Source organism: Hippichthys cyanospilos, chromosome 10 (assembly GCF_059441005.1).
Source record: "Hippichthys cyanospilos isolate Australia breed blue-spotted pipefish chromosome 10, RoL_Hcya_1.0, whole genome shotgun sequence".
Classification (NCBI taxonomy): Eukaryota; Metazoa; Chordata; class Actinopteri; order Syngnathiformes; family Syngnathidae; genus Hippichthys; species Hippichthys cyanospilos.
In genome coordinates this window covers 19395256-19421430 of record NC_142378.1, presented here as the reverse complement: position 1 = coordinate 19421430, position 26175 = coordinate 19395256, and the positions used below count along the sequence as shown (strand labels likewise).

General features: G+C 40.0%; 2 protein-coding genes across 5 annotated transcripts in view; both read right to left on the bottom strand.

Annotated features, from left to right (window-relative positions):
* The window catches only part of osbpl9 (oxysterol binding protein-like 9), a 48794-nt gene extending 41535 nt beyond the window's left edge, over nucleotides 1-7259 (bottom strand). For all 4 annotated transcript variants that reach the window (XM_088425799.1, XM_088425801.1, XM_088425802.1 and 1 more), the window contains exons 1-3: nucleotides 7139-7259; nucleotides 6163-6213; nucleotides 451-529 (exon numbers count right to left, since the gene is read on the bottom strand). In XM_088425799.1, coding sequence (XP_088281925.1) covers nucleotides 451-529; nucleotides 6163-6213; nucleotides 7139-7249 — 241 coding nt within the window. In that variant the 5' untranslated portion in view covers nucleotides 7250-7259. The remainder of the gene's footprint in view (nucleotides 1-450; nucleotides 530-6162; nucleotides 6214-7138) is intronic.
* A 272-nt stretch (nucleotides 7260-7531) lies between these two features.
* abl2 (ABL proto-oncogene 2, non-receptor tyrosine kinase) overlaps nucleotides 7532-26175 on the bottom strand; it is a 35122-nt gene continuing 16478 nt past the window's right edge. The window contains exons 4-11 of the mRNA XM_088425869.1: nucleotides 22291-22563; nucleotides 19976-20060; nucleotides 19735-19912; nucleotides 19472-19656; nucleotides 19233-19385; nucleotides 19037-19126; nucleotides 17021-17188; nucleotides 7532-15531 (exon numbers count right to left, since the gene is read on the bottom strand). Coding sequence (XP_088281995.1) covers nucleotides 13754-15531; nucleotides 17021-17188; nucleotides 19037-19126; nucleotides 19233-19385; nucleotides 19472-19656; nucleotides 19735-19912; nucleotides 19976-20060; nucleotides 22291-22563 — 2910 coding nt within the window. The 3' untranslated portion in view covers nucleotides 7532-13753. The remainder of the gene's footprint in view (nucleotides 15532-17020; nucleotides 17189-19036; nucleotides 19127-19232; nucleotides 19386-19471; nucleotides 19657-19734; nucleotides 19913-19975; nucleotides 20061-22290; nucleotides 22564-26175) is intronic.

Here is a 26175-nt window from a genome sequence, read left to right as displayed (position 1 = left end):
GGACGAGGAGTGTTGACAGCAGCCAACAGAGACCTGAGCTCAGCTTGCAGCTCAGCAGTATTCCATTATTATTCCCACAGGCGTAACTGCAGCAGACGCAAGGAGCAATCTTTGGGCAAAACGGATTCCTTCCTTGTTTTGCAGTTCAGCAGGCAGGGTAACAAATCTGTGTTCATCCAACTTCGTGAGGCAAGGAGATTTTTCGCTGGTTGAGTGAAAAACTTCGAATTGCTCATGGCACACTTTGACTGTGCATGTTTCCTGGCTTTAGACAAGAATGTCCCAAGTCTTTAATAAGGCAGGGAGGGAAAGAGGGAGTGAGAGAGAGACTGATGGGGCAAGCGAGCAAATGAACAGCAGCTATGGGGGGGAGAAAAGAGACCACAGAGAAAGATAGCCGAAGCTGGACAAAAATGGAAATATGACCAAATTAAAAGCAAGTCCGTTCACCTTGGAAATGGAAAGTCTTCTGGTCCACTGTGATGGTGAACGTGCTGTCGTCCTCGTCATCGATGCCGATCACAGCGCCCTGGGCAAGAGGAAAAAGAGCATGCGTGTCAGATAGAGATAGAGAGAAAGCGAGAAAGACGTCACACTTGACTTTCCTCCTCTCGCCTTTAGAAATGACGACTCCAATCTCAACACCTTCGAAAAAACCTCATCTCATCCTGCCATATCTTTCTCCCTCATGCACACAAAATCTCTGTGCAACACACATGAGCGCAGAAGGGCGGGGGACAGTATGAGGAGGAGGTGGGATTTATGGAAAACAGAGGAGGAGAGAGGCAGGGAGGGGAGGAGTGGACAGACTCACAAGGGACAGGCAGTGAGCGGATTAAAAGGACTGCAGCGGAAAAAGACTGCTGGCAACCTAAATGGGTGTGTGACTCAGAAAAACCAAGGAAAAAAGAAGCAACAACTTCTGAGGAGTGGATATGAACTAAGTTGACATATTTATATTTAGGTTGGTATGTTCACTACCAAGTAAAAAGCACTACAGTTTTCTACAAAACGTGGTCAATGGCGTGGTCTTTTCCTTTCATTGTTTTCAGTTTGTGACCACGTTGCACTGTACTTTAACAAAAACCTGCAGATTTACATTGAAGCAATACATTTTATCAATACTTAGCAATACTTTTTATCACCATGGACCGGTCAACGTTTGAGGTTTTCATTGCGGACCGTGTGGGGAGATCCAAGTTCCTCAAGTTCCAAATACTGCAGTGGTGGACTATCAGCTAGCGTAGCTATTAGCTAACCTGTCCTGACTTGGCCATATTTCTGAATGGGCTAGCAAGGGCGTGAGCTAACCCTGGCAAATATTTCTGCTGGGAATGCCATTTGTTTGCAAAGGATCGATTTGGTGGTTGGCGCTACACTGGATTTGCAAATTTCAATTGTTTAACCAAGGCAGCAAAGAGACACCAAAGCACAGCTGGACACACGCGCTACGGTGCTTTTAAAAACTTCTTGGGACACTGAGTGGATATACAGTATTGTACATCTCAGTTCAAAGGTAAAGAGCTCCTCAATGCGCTATGATGCTTTTAGAAACTTCTTGGAACATCAGAGTGGATATGCAGTATTGTACATCTCAGTTCGAAGTTATAGAGAGCTCCTCAATGCGCTACGGTGCTTTAAAAAAACTTTTGGGAACACCCGAGTGGATACCCTACACATCTCAGTGCGAAGAGAAAGCTTGAGCATGAAGAGGTTAAGAAAAATTGGGAGGTATTGAAAAGACTGATCGATTGTGACCGCCGTTTGTTTTGGTGAGTGCAAGTCTTTTCTTTAATTCTAGTTTCATTTTTAATATGTTTGTGTTATTTTATTTCATTCATATTCAATTAAGAGTAAAGAAATAAAAATAGGTTCTTATATTAAACTGCGATTTGTAATATTGACTTAAAATTTCGTGGATATTTGTTTTAAATTATTTTTAAGTTTTTAAAGTTTTGACAGCATCACAAATAATGACAAGTTTTATTGGCTGATGCGGGATTATTGACGTTTAAAAGCTCAGGAAAAGCCTGTGTAGCTCAGTAATGCGTACGATTGCGCACGGGGGCTTTTTATTCCAGAGTCTGACATCACAGAAGGCATATGTGTGAAAGTCACGGCCTGACACTGAAATACTGCCAAACGAATTATTCTTCTGTGTTGAGTCTCACCATTATCGACAAACAATGGCTTGCTCAAGTCTCGAAAATACTTTTGAGGCTACACAAATTACATTGATTAAATCAATCATAACTCTATAACGAATGGAATCAATTTCAAAACAAACATCAATCAGTTGCAAATGAGTCATATCAATGCAAAACATTTAAATATGCTAAAAGATAGCAAAGGAAAATACCTGGCAGAAATGAAAATGCTAATGACCGAAGTGCAAAGCAGCAGTATATAACATGCTAAAGATAAGAACTAATATTAGATAGCATGTTTCACACAGTCACAAGTTATTGGATCAACAAACATTTTTGGCATATTATTCTAAATGGCAACATTCTTACAAAAAAGTAAAACTTGCAGACCAATTTTATTGGGCCAGATTTCACAGAGAGACAGAACAATGTGTATGTCACTGTCAGCTATCCATTGACGCCACATCATCCTCCCTCACTACAAAATGTAATATCAACAGTGACCAGAGGTGGCACTAAAAAACACAGATCAAGCCAAACAAAGCACAATTAAAGCTACCAATGTTAAACGATGAACTAAATCAGTTCCGAAACAGTTATTTTGGGTGCGGGCCGGTACCAGTTGGCCCACAGACCTCTGGTTTAAATTAGCATTAATTTATTCAGAGCAGAGTGCAAGGGGAGTGGAAGAGAATGTTCACATAATATTAAGCTAATGTTGCCGCAACAACACACAATTTAGAGTTGTACTCACATGAAAACAATTCAAACTCAACACAATTTAGCGTCTTACTCGAACAGTTAAACACACAAATATCTTTTTGACCATGATCTTACTCTGTTTACATAGTTTACGCTTACAATTTATATCTATAGTTGTAGGAGATGAGCTGTCTTTTATATTACTTAATGCTTCATTTACCTTTTTTGATTCTCAAAAACAAAGTTGATAAAATGAATATACTGCTCAAAAATAGCGTTCTCTGTAACTCATGGTTCAAAAACACTAAAGTGGTCATGAAATTAAAGAAGAGAAGTTAATTCCTTTTGAATAACAAAAATAACAAAAAAAAAAACCTAATAGATTATTTATTTATTTTGAATGAACTGTGACCTCTACGGTTTAGACCAAAAGTCAGCAATATAAAGGGCCATTGGTTATTCTGGCACTTGCACCAAAATTTGGAATGTCAAGCCACTACCCAAAAAGGCTTAGTGAAGAACCCTCAAAGGTTTTTTTTTGTTTGTTTTTTTTAATCCATCTGTGAGAGCTCCTTGTTTGAAATATACCAATATGGAAAGTCGCGGCTATAAATCCAAAGCGGCCAATATATATACAAATAAGTTTTTATGTTTGCAAGCGATTGCAGCCTTGCAGCAATTTATTAAGTGTGCTTTGTAGTCTGAAATTCAGAGTACATATTATTTGTACATGGGTTTCTCCTGTTATTCATGTAATGTAAAGGAATGGAATGATATTCACTTCCTACATTACACATGACATAGTACAAATCATCGGCATATGAGGAATGTTCCAAACCTTAAAAGGAGTGAATTACGTATTTTGATCAATAAATGAACGCAAGGCACAAATGGTTTGATTTAGTTAATAATTTATTGAAATGCAATAATGTATTACTCTGAACTGTGACCTCTTTCACAATATTTCATTTGTTTATGTAGTTGATGAGAGGCAGACAAAAATGGCATGTCTAATATTTCAGAATTGCACGTTTAAACAAGTCCAGTGTGGTGATGAAAATGATAATGCTGTTGACAGATTGTCTTCTCCAGAATGGCATAAAAAAGCAAAAATTGGTACAATAAAGAATTCTCTGATATATTCTTGCATCAAGGTTTTGTGGCAGGGTAAACTCTTGGGAGAGGAGCTTTGCAATAATCCCGCTGTAGAGGAATTGTGATACCTACCAACGACTGTATGTGCATATCATGTAGCGTATTACCACAAACTAGAATGTGTGTTGAATCACACTGAAATTTTATATGTTTTATTTGAAGATGATCAATGATGTTTGGCAAGCTTTATCTTTACTTAGCAAATGGCTAAATGCTAGCTAGGTGTGTGCAAAACAAAACAAAACAAAAAAGATTCACATAAGAATTGGGATTCTCATTTACTACAATTTAAATCGATACATAGCATCCTTAAATCGATATTAAAAATAAAACTTCCCTACTACGACTACTACCATGAAGCCAATCTTGCGCAAGGCAGGACGCCCAACCGCCCAGTCCTCATTGAAAGTCCTGTCACTTTTGCAAACTTGTGCAGCACACAAAAGCCACACGGCCGCGAGTTGAAATGTTTCCCTCCACTGTTAATCACTGGATGTGTCACCGTCACGGATCCGGTGATTGTGTAAGCTTTAAAAGTGGCTTTTTACTTCTTCTGTTGAGGCCATGACACATATTTCTGCCACTTTCACACTAAATAGATACACAACAACAAGAATATCGTTCAGTCTTGTCTTCTTCTACATTCCCCCACACCCGGCTATCCTGACTCTCGCACCAGGCCACATGAATTAAATGAGCTAACTGGGAACAAATATTCATACAAAACAGAAAGCAAATGATCTGGAATCAAGACACAAAACTTAAACATGTCAACATAACAAAATAAAAATAAGATACGATTCAAAACAATGTATGCAAACCTCCAAATTAATTCACATATTACTCACATACTTATAAATGAAAGAAAATAATGTCTATATAATTGTGACTGATAATGCACCTGATATGCTCAGCGATTGAACCAACTGGCACATGTTTCATATTTAATCATTTAGGGACCCTCCACGGGGTGAAGGCGTGGCACAGCTGTGGCACAGCCGTCTTTTTGATTTTTTCCTCAGCATGCATGATATATTTTTGACCCACTATTTCGATATGGAGCACAAAGAAGTTATGAATAAACAAAAGTCAGGGAAATTTAAACTAAAAACATGCAACGGTATGAGTGAGGAGCCAAGCGCGGGTGAAGGTGTGGCGCAGCCGTCTTTTTAACTTTTTCCTCGGCGTGCATGTTATATTTTTGACCCGCTATTTCGTTATGGAGCACAAAGAAGTTACGAGTAAACGAAAGTCAGGGAAATTAAACGTGCAAGGTATGAGTGAGGAGCCAAGCGCAGGTGAAAGCGTGGCGCCTAGACCCCTATTTTGATTATGGAGCACAAAGAAGTTACGAATAAACTAAAGTCAGAGAAATTTAAACGACAAACATGTGTGTGGTGCCACACACTCTTAAGTCCTCAAAATACAAAAAAAAATAAAATTAAAAATCGGGTTGGGCCTGCAAATCAAGGTAATGAATCGCGCTGGGGCTAGCCGGCTTTAATACCCTCGGGCCAGGTCAGTTTGAAGAATAGTTTATGCAGTCAGCACTTGATATGATCCATATATAAGGCGCACTGGAATATAAGGCGCACGGTCAGCGTTTTAAAATAAATCAGGCTTTTGGGTGCTTTAAAAGGTCACGAAGATGCCATGGGGGCAGCCATTCTGTTTTTGCTTCTTCTTGTACAATGTAGTTATTTGTCCCTCTTGGTTGAACCAATTATTTGACCAACTGAGGAATACAGTTTTGCTACTCTTTGTGGGTTTGAGAGCATGAAAGCAAGTTGGTTGTGAAAAAAAACTATCAGTTGGAATATATACTTGTGCCGCTTAAAACAAGTAATAATTTTGTTTATGTCCTGTGCTTGTACTGTAGTTTTTACCTCTCATAACAGTTATTGGGAAGGGACTTGAATGTGTAGTTGTATCTTTAAGCACACCTATCAAACTGAAGGCATACAATGTTTATTGCAAATGAGTCACTACAGTATAACAACTTAACAAGTTGATTCATGTTCAAATCTATTTTATCTGAATTCAAAAAGAAAAATGTACTGTGGCATGGCATTAAAAGGCATTGAAATAGATTTTCCAATACAGAAACATATCATGCAAATGTGTGCAATTAATACCAATCACTTTGGGAGAAACTTACCCGCAGTCGCACACAGCCTCTTCTGGATCCTCGCATCATCTTGTCCTTTGACTGAAACCACAGAAAATCGATGGAGTTACAAAACTGGGCGACTATAATACATTTCATAATCATTCCCTGAGGTTGAAAAATTTTAAACTGGATTTATACAGTGGTGATGCGTGCAGCAGAGCAAAAGCAAACACTGTAAGTCCTCTGTGAACAATTTGAGCGCTTCATGACTTTCTCGTGATTCTTAGTACGACAAATCGAATAGAAGGTATGGTTTCTGTCAAGGAACTATAGGGAAGCGTCAAGTTTTTCTTGGTGGATTAACTGAATCCTGTATTACTGCACACACAAAACCTGGATGAATTTGCACTCATGTATGAGTTCAAAGAGAACGCCAGCTCGCCCCAAAAGACATGCTTTCGTATATTGATTCTTTAAAGTAGCATTTATGTAGCATTCACATAGCATTGGACCTTGTTATGATGTAGCGTCTGGTGGTGTTTGCCAATGTTCAATTTCGTCATTCTTTGTTATTTATACTAAACTAACAAGTAAACGTTAGCTACAGACTACTCCCACTATGTCAGTAAAAATTGCGAATCTTGGCGTTATCACAGTATCACAAGAAGCATTGACAAGCAACACAATTCTGACTCGGTTTAACAACCCCCCAAAAATGTATATGTCTCCTGCTTCGACCCGTAGATGTTTTGAGATGTTTTTGATGTGAGCTTCTGCTAACATGTAGCTAAGCGGAAATACAGAGGAAATGCTGCCACCAGATTGGTCAGATTGACTTGACGAAGTATCGTAATTGGTCAATGTGACGATCCGTCACCACGTCGACTCGCCTGTTGGTGCCTGAGACACCCCAACTCCTGACTTAACACTAAGGGCCTCATCACAACCAGCGACAACTTCTGCCACTTAGCCGCCCACCCCAGCAGAACGGTTTAGCGTAGCAAGCCAGGGAGAACCGACGTACCGTGTAGTAAGACAGCAGTCCTGCGTTATAGTCCAACACAAACCACCGGTATTGCCAACCTTTCATGACGTTAGTCCACTTGCTCAGTGGACCTTCCATGATAGACGCCATCTTCACACCACTGACGGTTTGGGAGGAGTCGGATATGGCGAGGTGACGTCACGAGAAACCTCTGTTATGTTTAATAAAGTTAATTGAAACCTGTTTTTTCTTAGTTTCATATACTTGTCTTTGTTGACACGCAATTTAGCTGGGCACATTTTTAGAAAGATAACTTCTTTATGATTAAAATCAGTTGTTATTCAACGATTTATGCCACGCATTTTATTGCACACTGACTTGCTAAACTGTATTTTTTTGTAATTGACACGAGAAAACGACAAAAAACTGATGCAACATTCATTAATATTTTTATTATTTACAATAGAATTAACACTGATAAGCAAAACTTCACAGTACTATAGGTGAGCTTAAAAAAACAATTTGCACAATTTAAAAAAATGGTTAGCATTTTTTTAAATCCACGTGCAGGGTCACAATAATACATTATGGCGTGTGAGACCGAGCGTTGGCTTCGATTGCACTTGAAACACTTTGGTATAATGATGAGCTGCTGAGCACTTTCCAATCTTGGAAATAATAGTTTTGTTTTGTTTTTTTGTTTTTTTTTGGGGGGGGGGGGGCATAAAAACATAACCAATGAAAATAATGCAGTGAGCACAGTGAGGCCAAATTGTGCAACAATATTTTAGCTGTGAAGTAAAAACTTGAACTCAATTGATTCATAGACGGTAACTCCAATTATTTGAAAGGCTGAGACAATTTTATTTTTTTATCTTTGATGAGATTATGTCACAGAAATGCACTAAATGAACAGCAAAACAGATCATCAATTGAGGGAAATGACAAAATAATTGCAGGTCGGGTTAAGTCTTACCATACATGTGTAATGCAACAGAAATATGGCACGTTTTTTTTATGAGGCTGTACTTGAAAGAAATATGCTCACAAAAGGCACCAAGAACAGAAAAACATTATTTTGCTTGTGTTATTTGAGACCCACAGTATACACAAACGTATGGCTCTGCAGTGTTTCATATGCAAATGTTAGTCTTTTACATAATGTGCCAACGAAGCCTCATCCAGTGTACATTAAGCAGTGAGCCCAAATAAACATGATCACTTTGTACATGTGCATAAATGTACAATTCTTGCAGTCTGTACTTGATAAATTGTGAAAAAAAAATAAACATAACGGCACCTTAAGAAATGAGACATTCGCGGTGATGAGCAATAGAGGGCTTCAGAACTGAAGAATACGATCAGAAAGCAAAATGATAGGCCTCGGTCTAAAACGGGGTGGCCTTATCCATGACAATTTATTTTCTTTTTTTAATTAAGTATTCTCGAGTCAACAGGAAGTATTGTTTTTCGAACTGTGAGCCACATCAAATGTTCTCATGAGCCATAATTTCCCCACCCTTTCTGTAAAACACAACTCCTTCTTCCATAACTACACATAAATTGTTTTCTGTATATAAAGTAAAAGAGACACCCCCCCCCCCCCCCAAAAAAAAAAAAAACAACAACCAACAACTCTGTGCTCTTAATTAAAACAGAATAATTTAAAATTCAAGTTCATACATAGACATTCTGGAAATCATTCTTTAAATCAAATAACGTACAAATTGCTCATGTGCTGAAGACAGACAGCAGATTAGTCTATAAAGAGTTAGTACTGTGCGATAAGTGTAATGAGTACACAGTGTGTTTGAACTGTTTCGTAAATTGCAGACATGTGAGGCACTGAGACCATATATTGCAGGGAGTCCTGAACTGTCCATAAAACTCAAGGACACTTGAGGAAAGCTGTCCTTATTGGCCTAGTGGGCTACCCTGTGCTCCTCTTGAGGATAAAACATGGTACAAAAGGACATCCACAGAACTTTTGAATATGTGGCAGAGGTGAAATGCATTCATGCCACTGAGAGACAAAATCATTGTCTTTTGAATATTGTGGGTGAATTATTTATATTATTTACTGTGAAGTAATTCTTGGGTTTGACCTACTTTGATTTGGTTTGAATTTTTAGGAAATAAAACATCGTTCATGTTTAAAAGGCTGTGACATAGTAGATCATAACACTGCATATCAAATGAAAAGGAGGCTCTACCTAGTGGAGGAATTGGACAATTGCAGTAATGTGATTTGTAGTGAATATAAAATGGTGACATTTCTCAAAATTTGATTTTTTAACAGCAAAATATTCGACAATTTCTGATTATCTTTGCATTGAATCAAAATAAAACATTTTTTGACATTTTACCGACCAAACCAGTGACTGAATGCTAATTAGTTTTCTCATTTGAAATAATGTTTTTGAAAAATGGAATGGAAACCAACACAATTAATTTAATTCTGCTTCGTCGATTGACAAAATAATCATCATCATTAAAATAATCATTATTTGCGGCTAGGACTGAATGATTAATTGCAATATTATTTCCAGTTGAAAACCGTGATTCCGTAATCACATGTCCGGGTTGGTCTGTATTTTTGCCTCCTGCCGTTTTTTGGGTGTTTCTTTCAACCAAAACACCTGATTGAAATGATCAGCTCTGTGAAGCCTCATAGCAATCCTGATCACATGAAAAGGGTGTTTAGCGGAGGAAAACATTGAACAGGCAGGATATGACTCTCAAAGAACAGGAGGTCCACACCCTCGATGTCGGAAGTGCTAATGCTACTGATTTGTTTGCATTTAGGTTGACACCGCACTTGTGTGGCAGAATTGTTTTGTCAAGATAACTGTTTGCAGGGTTGCCAACACGTTTTAATTGTTGGCCAAATTGTACTTCAAGGACCGCCATGGATGTTAAGTAAAATACATTTTAAGAGTGATTGCCACACATTTAACTGATTTTGAAGTCCGAGGCCAGTAGAAACTGTTTAAAAGGGGGCTTGCTAAAAGACAATGCTTGTTGTTTCTTTAAAAAAAATAAAATAAACCATTTTTCAATTTGAAGACAACTTGCAAAATTGATTTTTTAGTAAAAACTTGAAGTCATAATTACCATTTCGCGGGCCTTGAGTTTGACATTTGTGGCTTAGTGCTTACCAAACTGCATGTTCACGTATTTAGTTTATACCTATAATTGCAGTATATAAACTGTCTTTATATTAATCCATGCTTAAGTTGTACTTACATTCATATCCTATAGTGCATAATAATTGTGATATTGTTGGTTGTAACTTAATAAAAACGAATTGTCGAACAATACATTTAAAAGGACCTTGAAAAACAGCAAATTAGATCGCAATTGAGGAAAAAGTAATCGCTATTAGATTATTTGCTTATTATTTCGTTAAATTTTGTAGTTTATGCAAAAATAAGTGATCTTCTGCATAATAAACGTCTCATTTGCCAATTGGTGTCAGACTTCATTGACAGAGGACAACCTCTTTCACTCAGGACATTCTGCATTGACCTCATTCAAAATCCAAAGTACCTCAGCATTTAGAAGTGGATTTTTTTTCTTCGAAATTTTCCATCTATCAATCCAGTTTTTATAGCAGCTTCTCCTCACTTAGAGTTACCGGCTTGCTGGTGCCTATCCCAGCTGTTTACGGGCAGTATGCAGGGGTCACCTTGAACTGGTTGCCAGCCAATTGCAGGGTACACAGAAACAAACAATCATTCACGCACCAAATCACACCTAAGGAAAATTTAGTGCAGGGGGTGTCACTCCTTTTTATTGTGGACCACATTGTAGTTATTGTTTCTGTCAGATGACCAGATTAAATTGGAAGGGTGCTAGTCATACAATTTACCTAATTTTGGAATCACAGGTCTGAATTGTTCCAAATACAGATTGGGAACACAAAAATTTTGTTTTTTTTTAAAGATAACTTGCAAGTTTGCTATTTTAGCCAAAAACTTGAAATGAAATCAACATTTCGCAGGCCACATAAGATGACGTGGTGGGCTGGATCTGGGCCTTGAGTTTGACACATGTAATTTAGTGTCCAATACACTTATGATTCATGTTTTATTGGAATGTGGGAGGAAGTGCCAGGAGAGAACCCACGTGGGCTTGGGGAGAACATGAAAACTTCACAAAGGAAGGCCGGCGCAAACTGGATTTAAACTGTGAGGTGGACGTGCTAACCACTCTTCCTCTGAGATGTCAAATTTCCCCCACGATATTTTTAAACAAGTATTTGTGCTTTGTTTTCCAGCATTTTTCATTCAATTATTTTTTTTAAATGAAATTAATATTTTTTTTCCTCAATGTATTTTAATGTCAAATCAGTGGTTGATTTCAGCAGTATATGAGCAAGTTTTTTTTAAATGTTTTTTTTTTTTTTTTGTAACACGCTGATCAGTGATCAAGTTTTGTGGAGCCCATATAAGCCTCAATTCCAAATATGAATAATTAAAACAAATCCAAATATCAAATAAGCCTTCAAAAAATCAAGCTGTTGTCTCTCTCCCGATATGAAAACCGCTGACATTGAACGAGTTAACTGATCCCGTAGTAATAATGGAAACATAGCAAATGCTCACCTATATTATAAAACACAGTGATCATGTCTTGTGTCATGTCATGTGTAAAAAAAAAACAAAAAACAAAAACAAAATGTTGACTGTTTCCTGTCTGTTGATTAGAATGGTTTTCGAGAATTAGTCATGGTCCCTCAAGTTGCTAGACATGATGCAAAACGCTCTAAGATACACAGCACACCCGACCAGAGTCACACATTCATGAAACATTGAGCTTGATAGGGGCAAACGACTGTCCGCTAGTCAGTAAGGCTTAGCACAATCGACGGACACAAGCAGAGCTTGGACTTCAGCGACATTCATTTCACGATTATGGCCGGAACCAAGCAAACATTCCATGGTTTTCACTTGAACCACGTTACGTTTGGCATTCGTGGTTATCAGTATATGTACAGGTCAGACAAAGTTCACACATCATGAAACAAATGTTTGTAAACAATAAAAAGATTAGGCGTGCATTTTGTATTGTAGTGATTTCTCTGAGGTATTTTACATACTGTTCTCATGTCCAAATACTCAACGGGATATTTTACTTATTTAGCCATTGTCATCAGTAAAGAGTTACCATTTTATCAATAATACCTTGACAAATGAACAAACAAATATTTTTCATGCACAATTAATACCTTTTAAAAACAGACTTTGCTACTTGCTGCAAACGGAAAATGACATCACGGCTCAGGTAACGACCAATCATGGCTCCGGCTGAGAACGTCACATGACCAAATAGGCGTTCTTTAACGAATTGTTCCTCACATCTATTATATTTCTAGGATACTGAGGTTGAACTGTTAGGCCGCATTTCAAAAAGTTATGTTTGGCGTCAACATAAATGCTCAGAACACAATACCACCATTTAGCAATGAATTGTTTCAGCCAGTCACGGCTCAGCTCCTAAATGTCACATGACCAAACACAGAACACTAGGGGGCCATTATCTGATCCCGGAGCACACGCAATGACATATTCAGTCAACAGCAAGTGACAAAATGTATTTTAAAAGGGAATTACACTTAGTTCGCCATTCTAAACAGTAAAAAGTTAATTTGTGCATAGGGCTGCACAATGATGGCCAAAATAAGAGTCACGATTGTTTTTGGTCAATATTGACCGTTAATAATCAAAATTATTCATCATGTTTGGTCAAACATGTCCAATAATTGCCCTTTTTTTAAACAAGCAGTATGTAAACAAGGCTTCAAGGCTTTATACTTAAAAAAAAAAATAAAGTAAATAAAAGCTATGGCGAAAACACACAAGGAAGCACAGCAAACTTACTTGTTGAGTACAAGCCAATGAAAAAAATGAAGCCTACTTAGAACCTAGCACATGATTTACTTTTAAGCACATTTGAATCAATTAGCAGTCAAAATGTCATTTTTGGTTATTCCAACACAAATTTTTCCCATTTTTTTGCCAATCGAAATTTTCAAAATGGGTCTCAATTGAAAGCTAGCAATGTATATATTAGGAATCAGGTGAGAAACTCAAAACCATTTCACACTGGTAAATAATATATTAGGGTGAGAAAAGCAGAGGCTTCGGTCATGCAAACATGTGGAAAACATTGCCCCCTGGCGGTAGGATGACAAAGTGCTTGATTTGACGTGTAGTGTCGGCTTTTTAAATGTTAATATCGCAGAGGATCATCTTAATTAATCGTGGCAGCCAATATCGTGATCGCGATTGAAATTATTTTGATTGTGCAGCCGTATTTGAGCATTTAATTATTTTACAAGTACAATACCATTGCATTTTTCCACTTGCTGTTTACTGAAAATGACATCGCACGCGATCGGGGCTCAGGCAGCGACCAATCACGGTTCACCTGTTTTGTGGATTTGGTCATTTCATGTTCAAATGCTTAGCTGTGCTTGAGCACATGATGTTAATGTGTTTTCAAAGGATTAATTGTACATGAAACATAATTGTGTTAAATAAATGCAAGCAAAATATATACTTTTTACTGCTGAAAAGAGTTTAAGTAAAATATCCCTTAAAGGAATCCGACAAGAGAATTTTGTTGTGGTGTGACAATAGTTAGCGTAGGCTACCTCTGGACTACATCGCTAATCTCTTTAATGCAGGTGTGCAGGTTGTCGAGTACGCTGTTGGAGCTTAGCCCCCCACCCCATGAGGAAGAGGCCCTGAGTTCCTGCAGACTGAGCTCCAGCTTCCCCACTGCCTCCCGAAAGGCAAATTTGTTCCTCATCTGGGGGATGCTGTCCACATACACCGAGCAGTAGTCCAGCAGCTGGTGACCGGCGTCCAGCACTTGGCTGCTGGAGGGGCTTTCCGAGCTGGTGAGGAGGACGCTGCTCAGGCACTCTGCGCACTCCAGCAGTGCCTCACGGCTGACCCGTTCGGGTGGGACTCTCTCAGATGACTGTCTGGTTCGCCGCAGGGCCACTTTGGAGCCAACTGTGGAGTGTGTAGAGGAGGTGGTGCTGAGTGCCCCGTTGGCCATTTTAGTGGGGGTTGCGGAGGAGGCAGGAGGCACTTGTGGCGGTGGCACTGACGGTCTATTTGTTGTCACTCCTCCCGACACCCGGCCTGACCGGTGACCTTTTAACGTATCTCCGTTGACTTCGACCGGCGCGGCTCCTACCTGCTCTTCTCCTTTGCCGCTGCATGGGTGTTGCATGCAGCGCAAGGTCGGCGGAGGAGGCGGCGCGCACTTGGGTTTGACCAGGCGCGGCCTGTCCCGCTCGGCCAGGTGCTCAGACAGCAGTTTGAAGCGGTTCCCCTGAGAGTCCAGCCCGACCAGGTGCGCGTCATCCAGGCTGTTCTTTAACGTGGGGGAGATGAGAACTGGAACTTTGTGATTGTGAGTTTGTGCACCCGCAGCACACGATGACGCAGCTGAATTGGACGTTTTTGCGGGGGAAGACCAGCTTTGCTGCCTTTCCAGTCCTGCCCCGCTATCCTCTCGACCCTCCCTCACCCGGGACACGCCGTCTGGTTCGCCTAGATCACCCCCGACCCCAGGTGACCTCCCTTCTGTCGCAATGCTCCGGGGCAGAAGCTTGGCTTTGGGCCTTTCTCTGATCTGTGCAGTCCCCTCATCCAACCTCCTGAGCAGAGATTCGGGGGGACGTAAAGACCCGGTCTCTGGCTGGGAGGTGGTGGAAGCAGTCCTCTCCAGGGGGGTTTTAGCACTCCGGTTCCTGGGTAAAGTCAAAGCAATACGCTCCAGGTCCGGCAACCCGGCTGACATTGAGGAGGTAGAATTGGACCGAGGTAAGGGTTTGGGCCCCCCCACCATGTTTCCACCTTCCCCCAAGCAGACTGCTTTTCCTGTCCGTAGGCCCAGAGTCTTTTTGATGAGCCTGGGTGTAAAAAATCCAGCCAAACCTCCCCAGCTGCTGCCACTTATGACCTGTGAAACAAGTCCTCCACCAGAGGGCTTCTGACCAAATGTGGCCCCACAACAGCGTGACTGAGTCTGAGTGGGCTCGCCGGGGGAATGAGAGGGCGAAGCAGTGAAACCCCCTAAACTGTCTGATTGCGGTAGTGGAGGAGAGGAGCTAAAATCAGCAGTAGGTTCATTTTTCTTGTGCGGCTGCGTTTCCATCTCTCGAAAGGAACTGCTCCTTTTGGGAGGGGTCGGGAGGTTCTGTTGGTGTTGGGAGGATGAGGGAGATGATGACAATGACTTCTTCTTGATGAAGGAACTGAAGAAGCTTGTCTTGCGATCGCGAGTGAACGTGCATGTGTCCAGCGCATCCACTAAAAGACTCCCATGAGATTTATCTCGGGGCTGTTGTTTTCTGGGCAGCGCTGGAGAACTGCCGGCGCATCCATCACTTCTTAATAAAGACACCCAACCTAAAGAACAAGAAAACGAGGGATTCATTAGAAAAATACAAAATATAATTGAGAAGCACTGGAGTAAGCCAAGGTCGATTTTTTTTGTTTTAATCTCTAAAGGGTGTCCCATTTGGCGGTTTCAGCAGGTCTGCTTTTTGTGGAGGATGAGGTTCTGTTGGCTTCTTCAAGCCAAGATCACCAACTTTCATGGTTTGCAGCCGAATGTGATGCTGCTGGGTGAAGATCAGAGGCCATGGTCGTACGTGCGAAAAGTTTGAATTGCCATCTACAGCCGAGTATTAGATCCTGCCCTAAATGGAGGAGTTTAAGTATCTGGGCACATATTTCACGGGTGAGGGCAGTATGGAGCAAACAGGCGGATCGGAGCAGCATCTGCTGTGATGCAGACTCTATAACGAATTGTCGTGGTGAAGAAGGACTGAGTTCAACGGCAAAGCTCTCTATTTACCAATCAATCAACATTCCTACCCTCACCAACGATCACAAGCTGTGGATTGTGACAGAGACCCAATATACAAATCGAGACTGATAGTTGACCGACCGACCTTGGTCGTGGTTGGATGGATGGAAACTGAAATGTTTTCTTTTTACATTTTTGCATTGAGACACTTTCTTATTTAAACTGATGTGTGTGCACTCGGTAAAATATGCTGTTAAATGGATGCATTCCTGAGCCTTAATGATAACAGTTGCATTTGGCAATGCAAATGCTGTTTACATTTATACTACAATATTTGTGCTTATTGAAGTGTGAACTAAATTAACATTACTTAAAGGAGACTGCAATGTAAATTACTCTGACTAAATTGTCACCAGTTCTTGCAGTTCTATTCTCGAAGTAATTAAATGTTTTAGGAAAATATAAGTTCATAAAACAGTTTTTATGTTTAATAGGTTATTCCCAGATTCTCCCCCATAATGGAATTCCTTGACCCAACTTGCCACTTCTCATTACTTGTGAAGTTAATGATTTACACTTTATGTTGATTATTTTTTGTGGAAAAATATAAAAAAGAAATCACAATTATTATAACAGATCTCTTCTATAATCCAAAAGAGGACACTTTATGTTCATTATTTTTTGTGGGCCAATAAAAATGAAGTTTGAAACATTCTAAAATTTAGAAAATCAGACACTGACGGCATGTTTTAAGTCTTTTTATTCTCTTTTTGTTTTTTTTACCTAAACATGCTTTCCACTGGTTAAGGGGCACTTCACTGAAAACGTATTTCACAGGGGGTATATCACTGAAAAAATGTTAGTAACAGCGGTACTAAACAACTAGAACAGGCCATCAAAATCAACACTAATGGACAGAGGGTGCACAGGTGGTCAATCGTGAGAAAAATGACCACCTTTCTCCACAGGGGATGGGCTTGGCAACAATACAGTTGGCTCTTGGTATCAAGGTGGCCTAGGACACCTATGGCGTGTAATGGCATGCAGCCAACTGCTTCGCAGCAAGGTAAGCGTGTCTACCTGTACCTGAGGGACCTTGGTCTGGCCGCCCGTCGAGCCCACCCTCAATGTTTTCCTTGTTTTCCGTGTGCTTGAGGGTTGTGCGGGATTTGGAGGTCAAAAGGGGTGTGTCAAAAGAGTGCAGTGGACCACCGCGGCCCGAGGATGCAGTCTTACAGAGCTCCTCCGCTACCTCTGCCAGAAAAGAAAAAAAAGAGGGGGAAAAAATAAGTCGAACAGCCCACAGCTAGAATGACAAGATTTTCTAGAGGAAGAAAAAACAACAACACAAAAAATAAATGAAAAACAAAACAAAAAACTATCATAGCAAAGTTCGGGTGTTGAAACATTCACATGATGTATGATGTATGTATGATGTATACAGTATATATGATAAATATATGACATGTATGATAAATAACAAGGCTGGCTGGCTTCTGTGCAGTGTGCAAAGACATATGTGAACAGGCTCATATAGGTAAGACAGTTGCAATAGCCAATCAAGTCATAAGGTGGCCATCTAGAGGCGTCACGTTGAACGTGACGTGATTGGATGCTCACTGCTGGGAGGCGATGCTATGTTGATCAACCGTGTTTAAGTTGGAAGTCGTTAAATCAAGTTAAAAAAAAAACACGTTGCTCAACCAAGTTAACTATGTTGCTTGGGTTATCTGCACTAAAGGCGTAGCGTACAGTGAAGCCAGACCTGCGAACATTTATTAGAAAAATGAAATCTACTCGCTACTTTCGTTCATGTCAAGCAATTTCGTTCATGTCAATAGAAAAGGATTTACTGTTGGAAATGAAACACACACACAAACTGTAGAATTAAGTCATTGAAGTCTTTCTGAGGAAAGAAAGTAAAATGGAGTTTGTCTTGAAATAAGTGGGGGACAGCCGTTTTGGTGAGTCAAGCATTTATTCTTTCATTTTTTATATGTTTTCATAATTTTATTTCGTTCATATTCAATTAGTGGTAAAGAAATAAAATTATGTTCTTATATTAAACTGTGATTTGTAATTTAGCATGCAATCTTGTTAAAGCTTGCCTGCTCTTGGTGGATTTCATAAAATTTTGTGGACAAATAATTTTAAATGACTATTAATTATTTTAGGTTTTGGCAGTATCACAAATAACGATAACTTTTAATTGCTGATGCAGGTTTATTGCTTGATTTAAATGCTCCGGAAAATAGCCTTTCTAGCCCAGTAATGTGGATGTGTGCTTCTTAGGTGTATTTATTCAAGTCGTATCACTGAAAGCCTAAGTGTAAAATGCACAGACCACCACTGCCTTATACCCAAGGTGTTTATCGTACCAAGATATTTAATTTTTTTTGATATATGCCAAACACATTATTATCAATGTACAACCCCTCAAGGAGCTAACATAACTATGAGGTCGCAAATAAGTTTAACACACTCTTCCAAAGAATTAACTTCACAAGTGTTCTTCATTTGTATTTTTTCTCAATGATTCTTCATGATAGCAACAGCCAGATTCTTCGTACAATGTGGTAAAGGGGATAATGATCATCCATTATCTTAACCACTCATCCTCACAAGGTTCAGAGGCGCGCTGGAGCCTATCGCAGCAGTCTTTGGGCATTAGCCAGACAAACTGAACTGGATGCCAGCCAATCGCAAGCCACACAAAGACAAAACAACCATTCATACTGACAAACACACCTAAGTACAATTTAGAGAATCCAATACATCTAACCTACCATTGATATTTTCAAAGGAAAGTGGAGAACATGCAAACTCCACACAGGAAGGCTACAGCCGGAAGCAAACCCACAACCTCCACATGTGTGGCGGATGTGCTAACCAGTGTTTTACCATGCCTACCTAAGCCGATAATAATAGAAATATAAATAGAAAAGAAAATGGAAAAAAAATTCTAAAGGAAGGTACTAGCCTTGAAAGGTTTCATTATTTCTTAAGACAACATTTCTCGATTGGAAAACATTTAAGATGGACTTGATACTTTGATACTATACTAGCATGCAATACGTCTTATTAAATGTTTCTTTAAGCTACCTTCTGAGATGCTGGAGTCATGGAACATTGTCTCAAAGGCTTGGTGGATCTCTGCAAACGACGGACGGTCAAATGGACTCCACTGCCAGCCTAGCAGAAACAAAATTCATGAAAGTAAGTTTCACTTTGTGTTCAAATAGCAAACACAATAATGTTATCATCAATCAAGAAAGATTGCTGTGAAAAATGTACTTACAAGCTCTCATGAGTTCATAGACCTTTGGCGGGCATCCTTCAGGCTGTTCCATGCGGTACCCCTTCTCTAGAAGATCATAAACTTGTGACAGATCAATACCTGGGTATGGAGACATTCCATAGGTGGCAATTTCCCATAGCAGGACCCCAAACGCTGCAGGACAAACAAAATCTGGATTATTAACAATGCGAACAGGAGTGCTATGGAAATAAAAGAATGAATTAGCACGCATTACTCACCCCATACATCGGACTTGATGGAGAATGTGTTGTATGCGAGGCTCTCTGGTGCAGTCCACTTGATGGGGAACTTGGCCCCAGCGTGTGCAGTGTAGGTGTCACCAGTCATCAACCTGCTCAGTCCAAAATCTGCCACCTTGACCACATGATTCTCACCAACCAGGCAGTTCCGAGCCGCGAGATCCCTGATTGAAGAAGAGTGTGAAACTTCGTGTTATTTCACTTGAATGTACACAGAATGGCATGTGGTGCTTTCTTCTTGCCTGTGGATAAAGTTCTTTTTCTCCAAGTATTCCATTGCTGAGGAGATCTGCGTGGCCATGTAGAGCAGAACCACAGCAGTCACTTCCTCCTTGTCGCAGTCTCTCAAGTAGTCCAGAAGGTTGCCGTGTGGCATGTATTCTGTCACGATGTAAAATGGAGGCTCCAACGTACATACACCTGTGGGAGAGGCAGCTTTATAAATAATGTATTTATGTTAAAATGGTCAAAATAGACACTGACCAAGAAGCTGAACCAGGTTTGGATGCTTAACCTCCTTCATGACAGCAGCCTCTTTCAAAAATTCCTCAACTTCCATGGTGTCCTCCTGTCATTAAAGAAATGAGAAATGTACTATAAGAGTAGCGAACTTTAGAAAAATGTTAAAAATGTAAGTGATTAACACACACACACACACAAAGGTGGTAACCTAACACTATAATTCTCAGCACCATATAGAAAAAAATCTGGCCAATTTAGGATCACAGCTCTAATCTGTTCCCGTCCACTAGCTATAGATAAGGGACACAAGGGAAGTCCTGCTTCCAGTTGCCCCCAGGACAAACGGCCCTAGCACGCTGACTCAAAGCGGAGCCCCCAGCCGACAAAACAAGCAGCAGGGAGGCAGGTTTGACAATCAGCTTTCACTGTTATTATAATAAAACAGCACTGTCCAACTCCCTCCTCCGCCTCACAAAACGTCATCCGCGCCACGCATGCGTGCCTCGTCCTTCGCACTCTCTCGCTTGCCCACTCCCTCGCTCTCTATTCAGGCACCATATTCGCAACACCGCAATGGCAGGGGTTAAAGCAAAAAGAATTCATTTGACAGAGATATTTTTTTCTCCCTTGCTGCTGCAGCAGAGGTCACTCATAACAAGGTCAGTGATTTTGCCCAACCTGTCAACAGTAAGTCAACACACAAATGCATATACAGAGCTAACATTTTGCCAATAGCATACTCAGCTGCAGGATACACACATATGTACGGTATATGCATCTATCCATTTTCTATAGCGGCTTCTCCTCTCTTAGGGTCACTGGCTTGCTGGTGCCTATCAGCTGTTTACAGGCCTTAGGCGGGGTCACCCTGAACTGGTTGCCAGCCAATTGTAGTTTGTACAGAATATTCATGCAATATATGGTATTAACTGGTTAGATGAGACACATTACCTAGTTTGACCCTCAAATGCAGCTTTGTTTGATATAACTGCCATATACAGTAGCTAAAGAAAAACAATAAAGATTGGCCCTAGTGTCTGTGTTATGTAGCATGCTTTGATTGCTATGTTTTTTTCCCTCAGGCTCTCAGAAATGAAGCTCCCTTGATACAATTAATATATAAGTACTAGTTAAAATCTGTCATTTGAGTAACTTAATCATAATAAAGTTCAAACATTAAACAAACATGGAATTAAAGAACAGAGAAGTTCATATTATTTGCTGAAAAATAACTGGTTAACTCCCCTCTCCCTTATTCTTAGTGGCACAACAATAATAAAAATCGGAATTAGGAATATGGTGGACCCCTGGTTTACGACGTCCCTGGTTTGCGTTTTTTTTCACCTTACGATGTCGATTCCGGAGCTTTTTGTCCCCTCTATACGCTATTTTTTTTGCGTTACAACAAAAAGTCCTCCTCAAACGTGGCGGTCAGTGTGTGTGTGCGTGACTGCGAGTCGCTCTGCGCTCATACGTCTATACACACCTCACAGTTACGTCACTATGTCAATGCTGGTCTGCTATTGGTCGGTGTCACAACTCCCTAAGATACTGGTCTGCTATTGGTCGGCGTCACGGAAGCACTAAGATGCTGGTCTACTATCGGTCAGCATCAGTTTCCAAAATGGCGTACCGTTAAAGCTTTGTTCGCCTATGAGTGCTTACAAAAACGTATGTATCGTGCATTTTACTGCTTAATTCAAATTTGAATTGGTTAGCCATGGGTCCCAAGATTGCTAGTGATGTTAAAGAGAGAAGTAAGAAGATGATTTATATGGAAACGAAGCTGGAGATAATCAAGAAATACAAAGGCTCTAGCCTCACTATGGAATATGGCCATAACAAGCTCATCAGTCACTCAAAGGCAAATAAAGCCTTTCTATATTTTTTATTCACGATGTTATTTAATTGTATACATGTATATTATATATGAATAGCACTTACTATATTATTTTGTTACCCATTTTTAACATGCATATACATTTACATTCATTAGCTTTTTAAATTAAGTTTGGATTACCCGCCATACGGCGAATACGATCCTAACCGCGGAACGGATTAATCTCATAACCGGGGTCCCACTGTAATTAGGAATCCAGTATCAGATTCAAATAATGTCCCCACCTACACAGGGGGTGATTTGATAGTTAGCCCTGGGGCCTATGAGCAGGTAAAGGAGACTCTTACTGTCGCATAGCATGTATCATACAGGCTGGGTTGCAAGATGGCGTCTGTCAAGCAAGTTAGCCAGACTGTTTATATATAGTTCTAATAATTCTGCTCATATCACTTTATGGGCATATCTCAAAATTGACATTAAGGTAAAGAATTCATACCTTGAGTGTTTTGACAGCGACTGTCAGGTTGTACTTCTTCCACACGCCCACGTAGACCTCGCCATACTGGCCACCTCCCAGCTTGTGCTTCATGGTGATGTCGGTACGCTCCATCTCCCACTTGTCATGAATGGGTGACACACCATACACGGTGGGCTTGTTGCACTTGGGTGCCGGGTAGTGGAGTGTGGTAACCAATCCATCGGCTACAGTGGAGTGGTGGTGGACCAGCTCAGCCAGGCTGGCGAAGCGGCTCTCGGATGTCACATATACCTTAAAGGTAGAGAAGGAGAAGGTCATATTTTCTTTTAAAAAACAAACAAACAAAAAAAAACCTCTATTGCATTAGGGCTGTCCAACTGAAATGTAATCAAACTGTGAATTTTTTTCTTCTTCAAAACTGCCATTTAGATCTGGTTTGCAACCCTAACCCTTTTTGAATTCAAATTCTAAGATTCAAAGAGATGTAGGTTCACACATATAGCACAAAACCACACAGTGAATTTCTTTCTCTGTTCACCTCCTGAGCAGATCACATTCTAAATCCAACAAATAATAATAATAAAATAAATAATAAAGAACAGTCCTGAAGTCGCAGTGGTTGAAGTCCCCCACTGTGATGAACACAGCATCTGGCTGCTTGATCTCATGTGTGTTTTTCAACAATTCATTTTTATCACAACAAACTATTCATTTTATTGTGCATTATACCCTTTTGGGACAGTAAGGGAAAGGAAAATTAATCATTAATCAATATGAACGACAGTTTATCTACTACTTAAACCTGTATTTATATGAGAGGATATTTTTCTACTTTTTTAGCAGGTGAATCCCGAGGACATGAAGCAATTGTATTTTATTAAACAATAGGTTCATGAACATTTTAACCGAGGTGATATTAATTTAGATGAAACTTGGTATATAGATGGTGACATCAGCACAACGATAAATCTAAAGTTTTAGGTCAATCAGCATAGGGATTTGGGCGCCACGACCTACTGAATTTGGACATTTTTTCCAAATAGTGGCATGGCTTCCTTTCTCTGAACCCTTACACCTCAGGGATTACTGGATAGTCATGAACGAGGTATCGTTAGACCGGGAATCAACAAGGATTTCAGATAGTTTAGAACAGGAGTGCTCAATGTGTCGCCCGGGCTCTACCGGTCAACCATCTCGCTATTTCGGTCACACGCATTAAATCAAAAACACACAAAAAAAGAAAAAGAAATGAACATCAATCAGGAAAAAAAAATAGCGTCAATAGAGAAAAAAGAACATCAGGTGTTACTTGATTTTTTTGATTTTTTTTTTTTTTTTTTTTAGTGCCCTGAATTGACAGCTTGAACTTAATTTCCCCAAAACATCGTGTAAACATAAATAATTTCAGAACAGCACATTACTGCTTACAACTGTGATTTTCACATCCCTCCACAGCACAAGATACACTTTCTTTCGGCTGTTTTTTCTCAACGGAATACACAGGAGAATGTACTGCTTGTTACTGCTCTGACATATACACCGGATATTTTGGTGATACAGTCTTTCAAGATAAATGTGATCATACCGAATAAGGTTTGAACACGAATCCTTGAATTTTGACACAAAGGCTTTTATATTTAAGCTGTTCCCGGAAAGGCATGTTGCAACAACAGCAGACTTTATACCACACAACTCGTTGCCGCAGAAGAGTCAAGAAAGGTGAACAACACAACCATGTAGCGATATCACATTCAATTACCAATTTGGAGTGCTGAAAATCGACTTAATTACACTGGCATTTTATTGTACGGCGGCTATTGCCAGCATTAAGCACAGGCTTTAGCATAAATTAGCCGTGAGCTAGCAGCGTTTGAGTCCTTTATACTGGCTGGAGAGAGCAGTCAGAAAATCTAAGAAATATTATTCCCCAAATTTTGAATTTGTATATACATATATACACACACACACACACACATACATACATATATATATATAGTAAATTATACAAAATGGTTTATAATGCTTTATTTATCTTTATCTTTATCATGTACTGCTTGTGCACATTTACTTGTGCACACATACTTTCCATTATTTCTTATGGGAAAATTGGTTTCGGTGTTCGAACAAATCGGTGCTCGACCACCACCTCAGAACGGATTATGGTCGAGTACCGAGGTACCACTGTATATATATATATATATATATATATATATATATATATATATATATATATATACACACACACACACACACACATACATACAGTCGGCCCCCGGTTTACGAACACCCTCTTTTACGAACATTTCGACTTACGAGCGTGGACCGCGGAGTTTTTTGTCCCCCACTTAAGCACAAACCTTCCGCCTTACGAACAGCACGACATGCCGGCCATTGTATTAGTACATTTATTTTCGCTTTGCTACGTCAACTAATTCAGAAGTTGACGCTCATTACAGCAACGTTGAACGCTATTGCTCTTACAATGTCACAGTCACTGTCTCAGTCACGGTGTCAGTCCTGGTCTCACTCACGGAGATGCTATTGGCCGGCGTCACGTCAATCACAGAAATGCCGATATGCTATTGGCCGAACGCCTTTATCGAGCTTGATGGCACAGCTGGTCGGGACGGAAGGAAGGAGAGAAAATGAGTGAAAAACGGAAGGAAGGAATGTTGTGAAGACTTTGCAAACTTTATCTGTTAGACATGGCTTCTAAAATTGCTAGTGGCGGTAAAGGAAGAAGTAAGAGGATGATGACAATAGAAACGAAGCAGGAGATAATAAAAAAAAAAATACGAAGGAGGCGCACGCATGGTTAATCTTGCTCGTGAGTATGGACGTAACCGCTCGGCAATCTTCTAAGGGCAAGACTTTCCTTGCCGGGGGACGGACCTTGATCGACAACAAAATTGAGAGGCTTCTTCTATTATGGATTAAAGAGAAGGAAATCGCTGGTGATGTTCTAGTTTGAGAAAAGTTCCCGTTTAAGAAAATAAATAAATAAATTCTGCGGGTTGGTCTCTGCTCCCCTCCGCCTCCACCCAGCTCAAGTCACGTCGCCCCAAAGGTAAATGTCATTTTTCCTTTGTATATGTTATTTAATTTAACTGTACAGTAGATTATGTTAGTAATTTTTAATATGTGTATCAAGTCGTGATGTTTTTACCTAAGGTTTTTGCACGCGTTGCACGCATTAACTAATTAACATAGGTTTGGATTGCCGTCATACGAGCAGTTCAAGTTACGAGCGTAGCCGCTGAACGGTTTAAGTTCGTAACACGTGGGCCCACTGTATATGTGTATATATATATATATATATATATATACACACACAGTCGGCCCCCGGCTTATGAGCACCCTGATTTACGAACAATTCGCCTTACGAGCGTGGATCAGGGAGATTTTTGTCCTCCGCTTACGAACAAACCTCTCGCCTTACGAGCAATTCGACATGCCGGCCATTGAGTATGTAGAAATGTTCTCGTTTAATTGCGTCAATAAAATCAACAGTAGCGACATCATCAATTATCAGTAGATACTTGTGGCAGTAACGTGGACGCTATTGGTCTTACAACGTCACACTGACTGTCTCACTCACGGTGTCTAAATATATTACCATTTAAGTGTAGTGTTTGTACAGCTAAAGGGAAAAACAGCTGACATGAAATTAAATGTGCCGATTGCAGGACAAAGAATTGTCATTGGTTTAAATGTGTGTGTTTTTTTTAAATTAATTGTCAATACATTCCAACCGTTTAAAAAAAAAAGTGCGAATAATTATCAGTCAGTCACGGAGATGCGAATATGCTATTGGTCGATTAAGGTCACCCGGTCTCACTCACGGAGATGCTATTGGCCGGCGTCACACGTCAATCACAGAAATGCCGATATGCTATTGGCCGA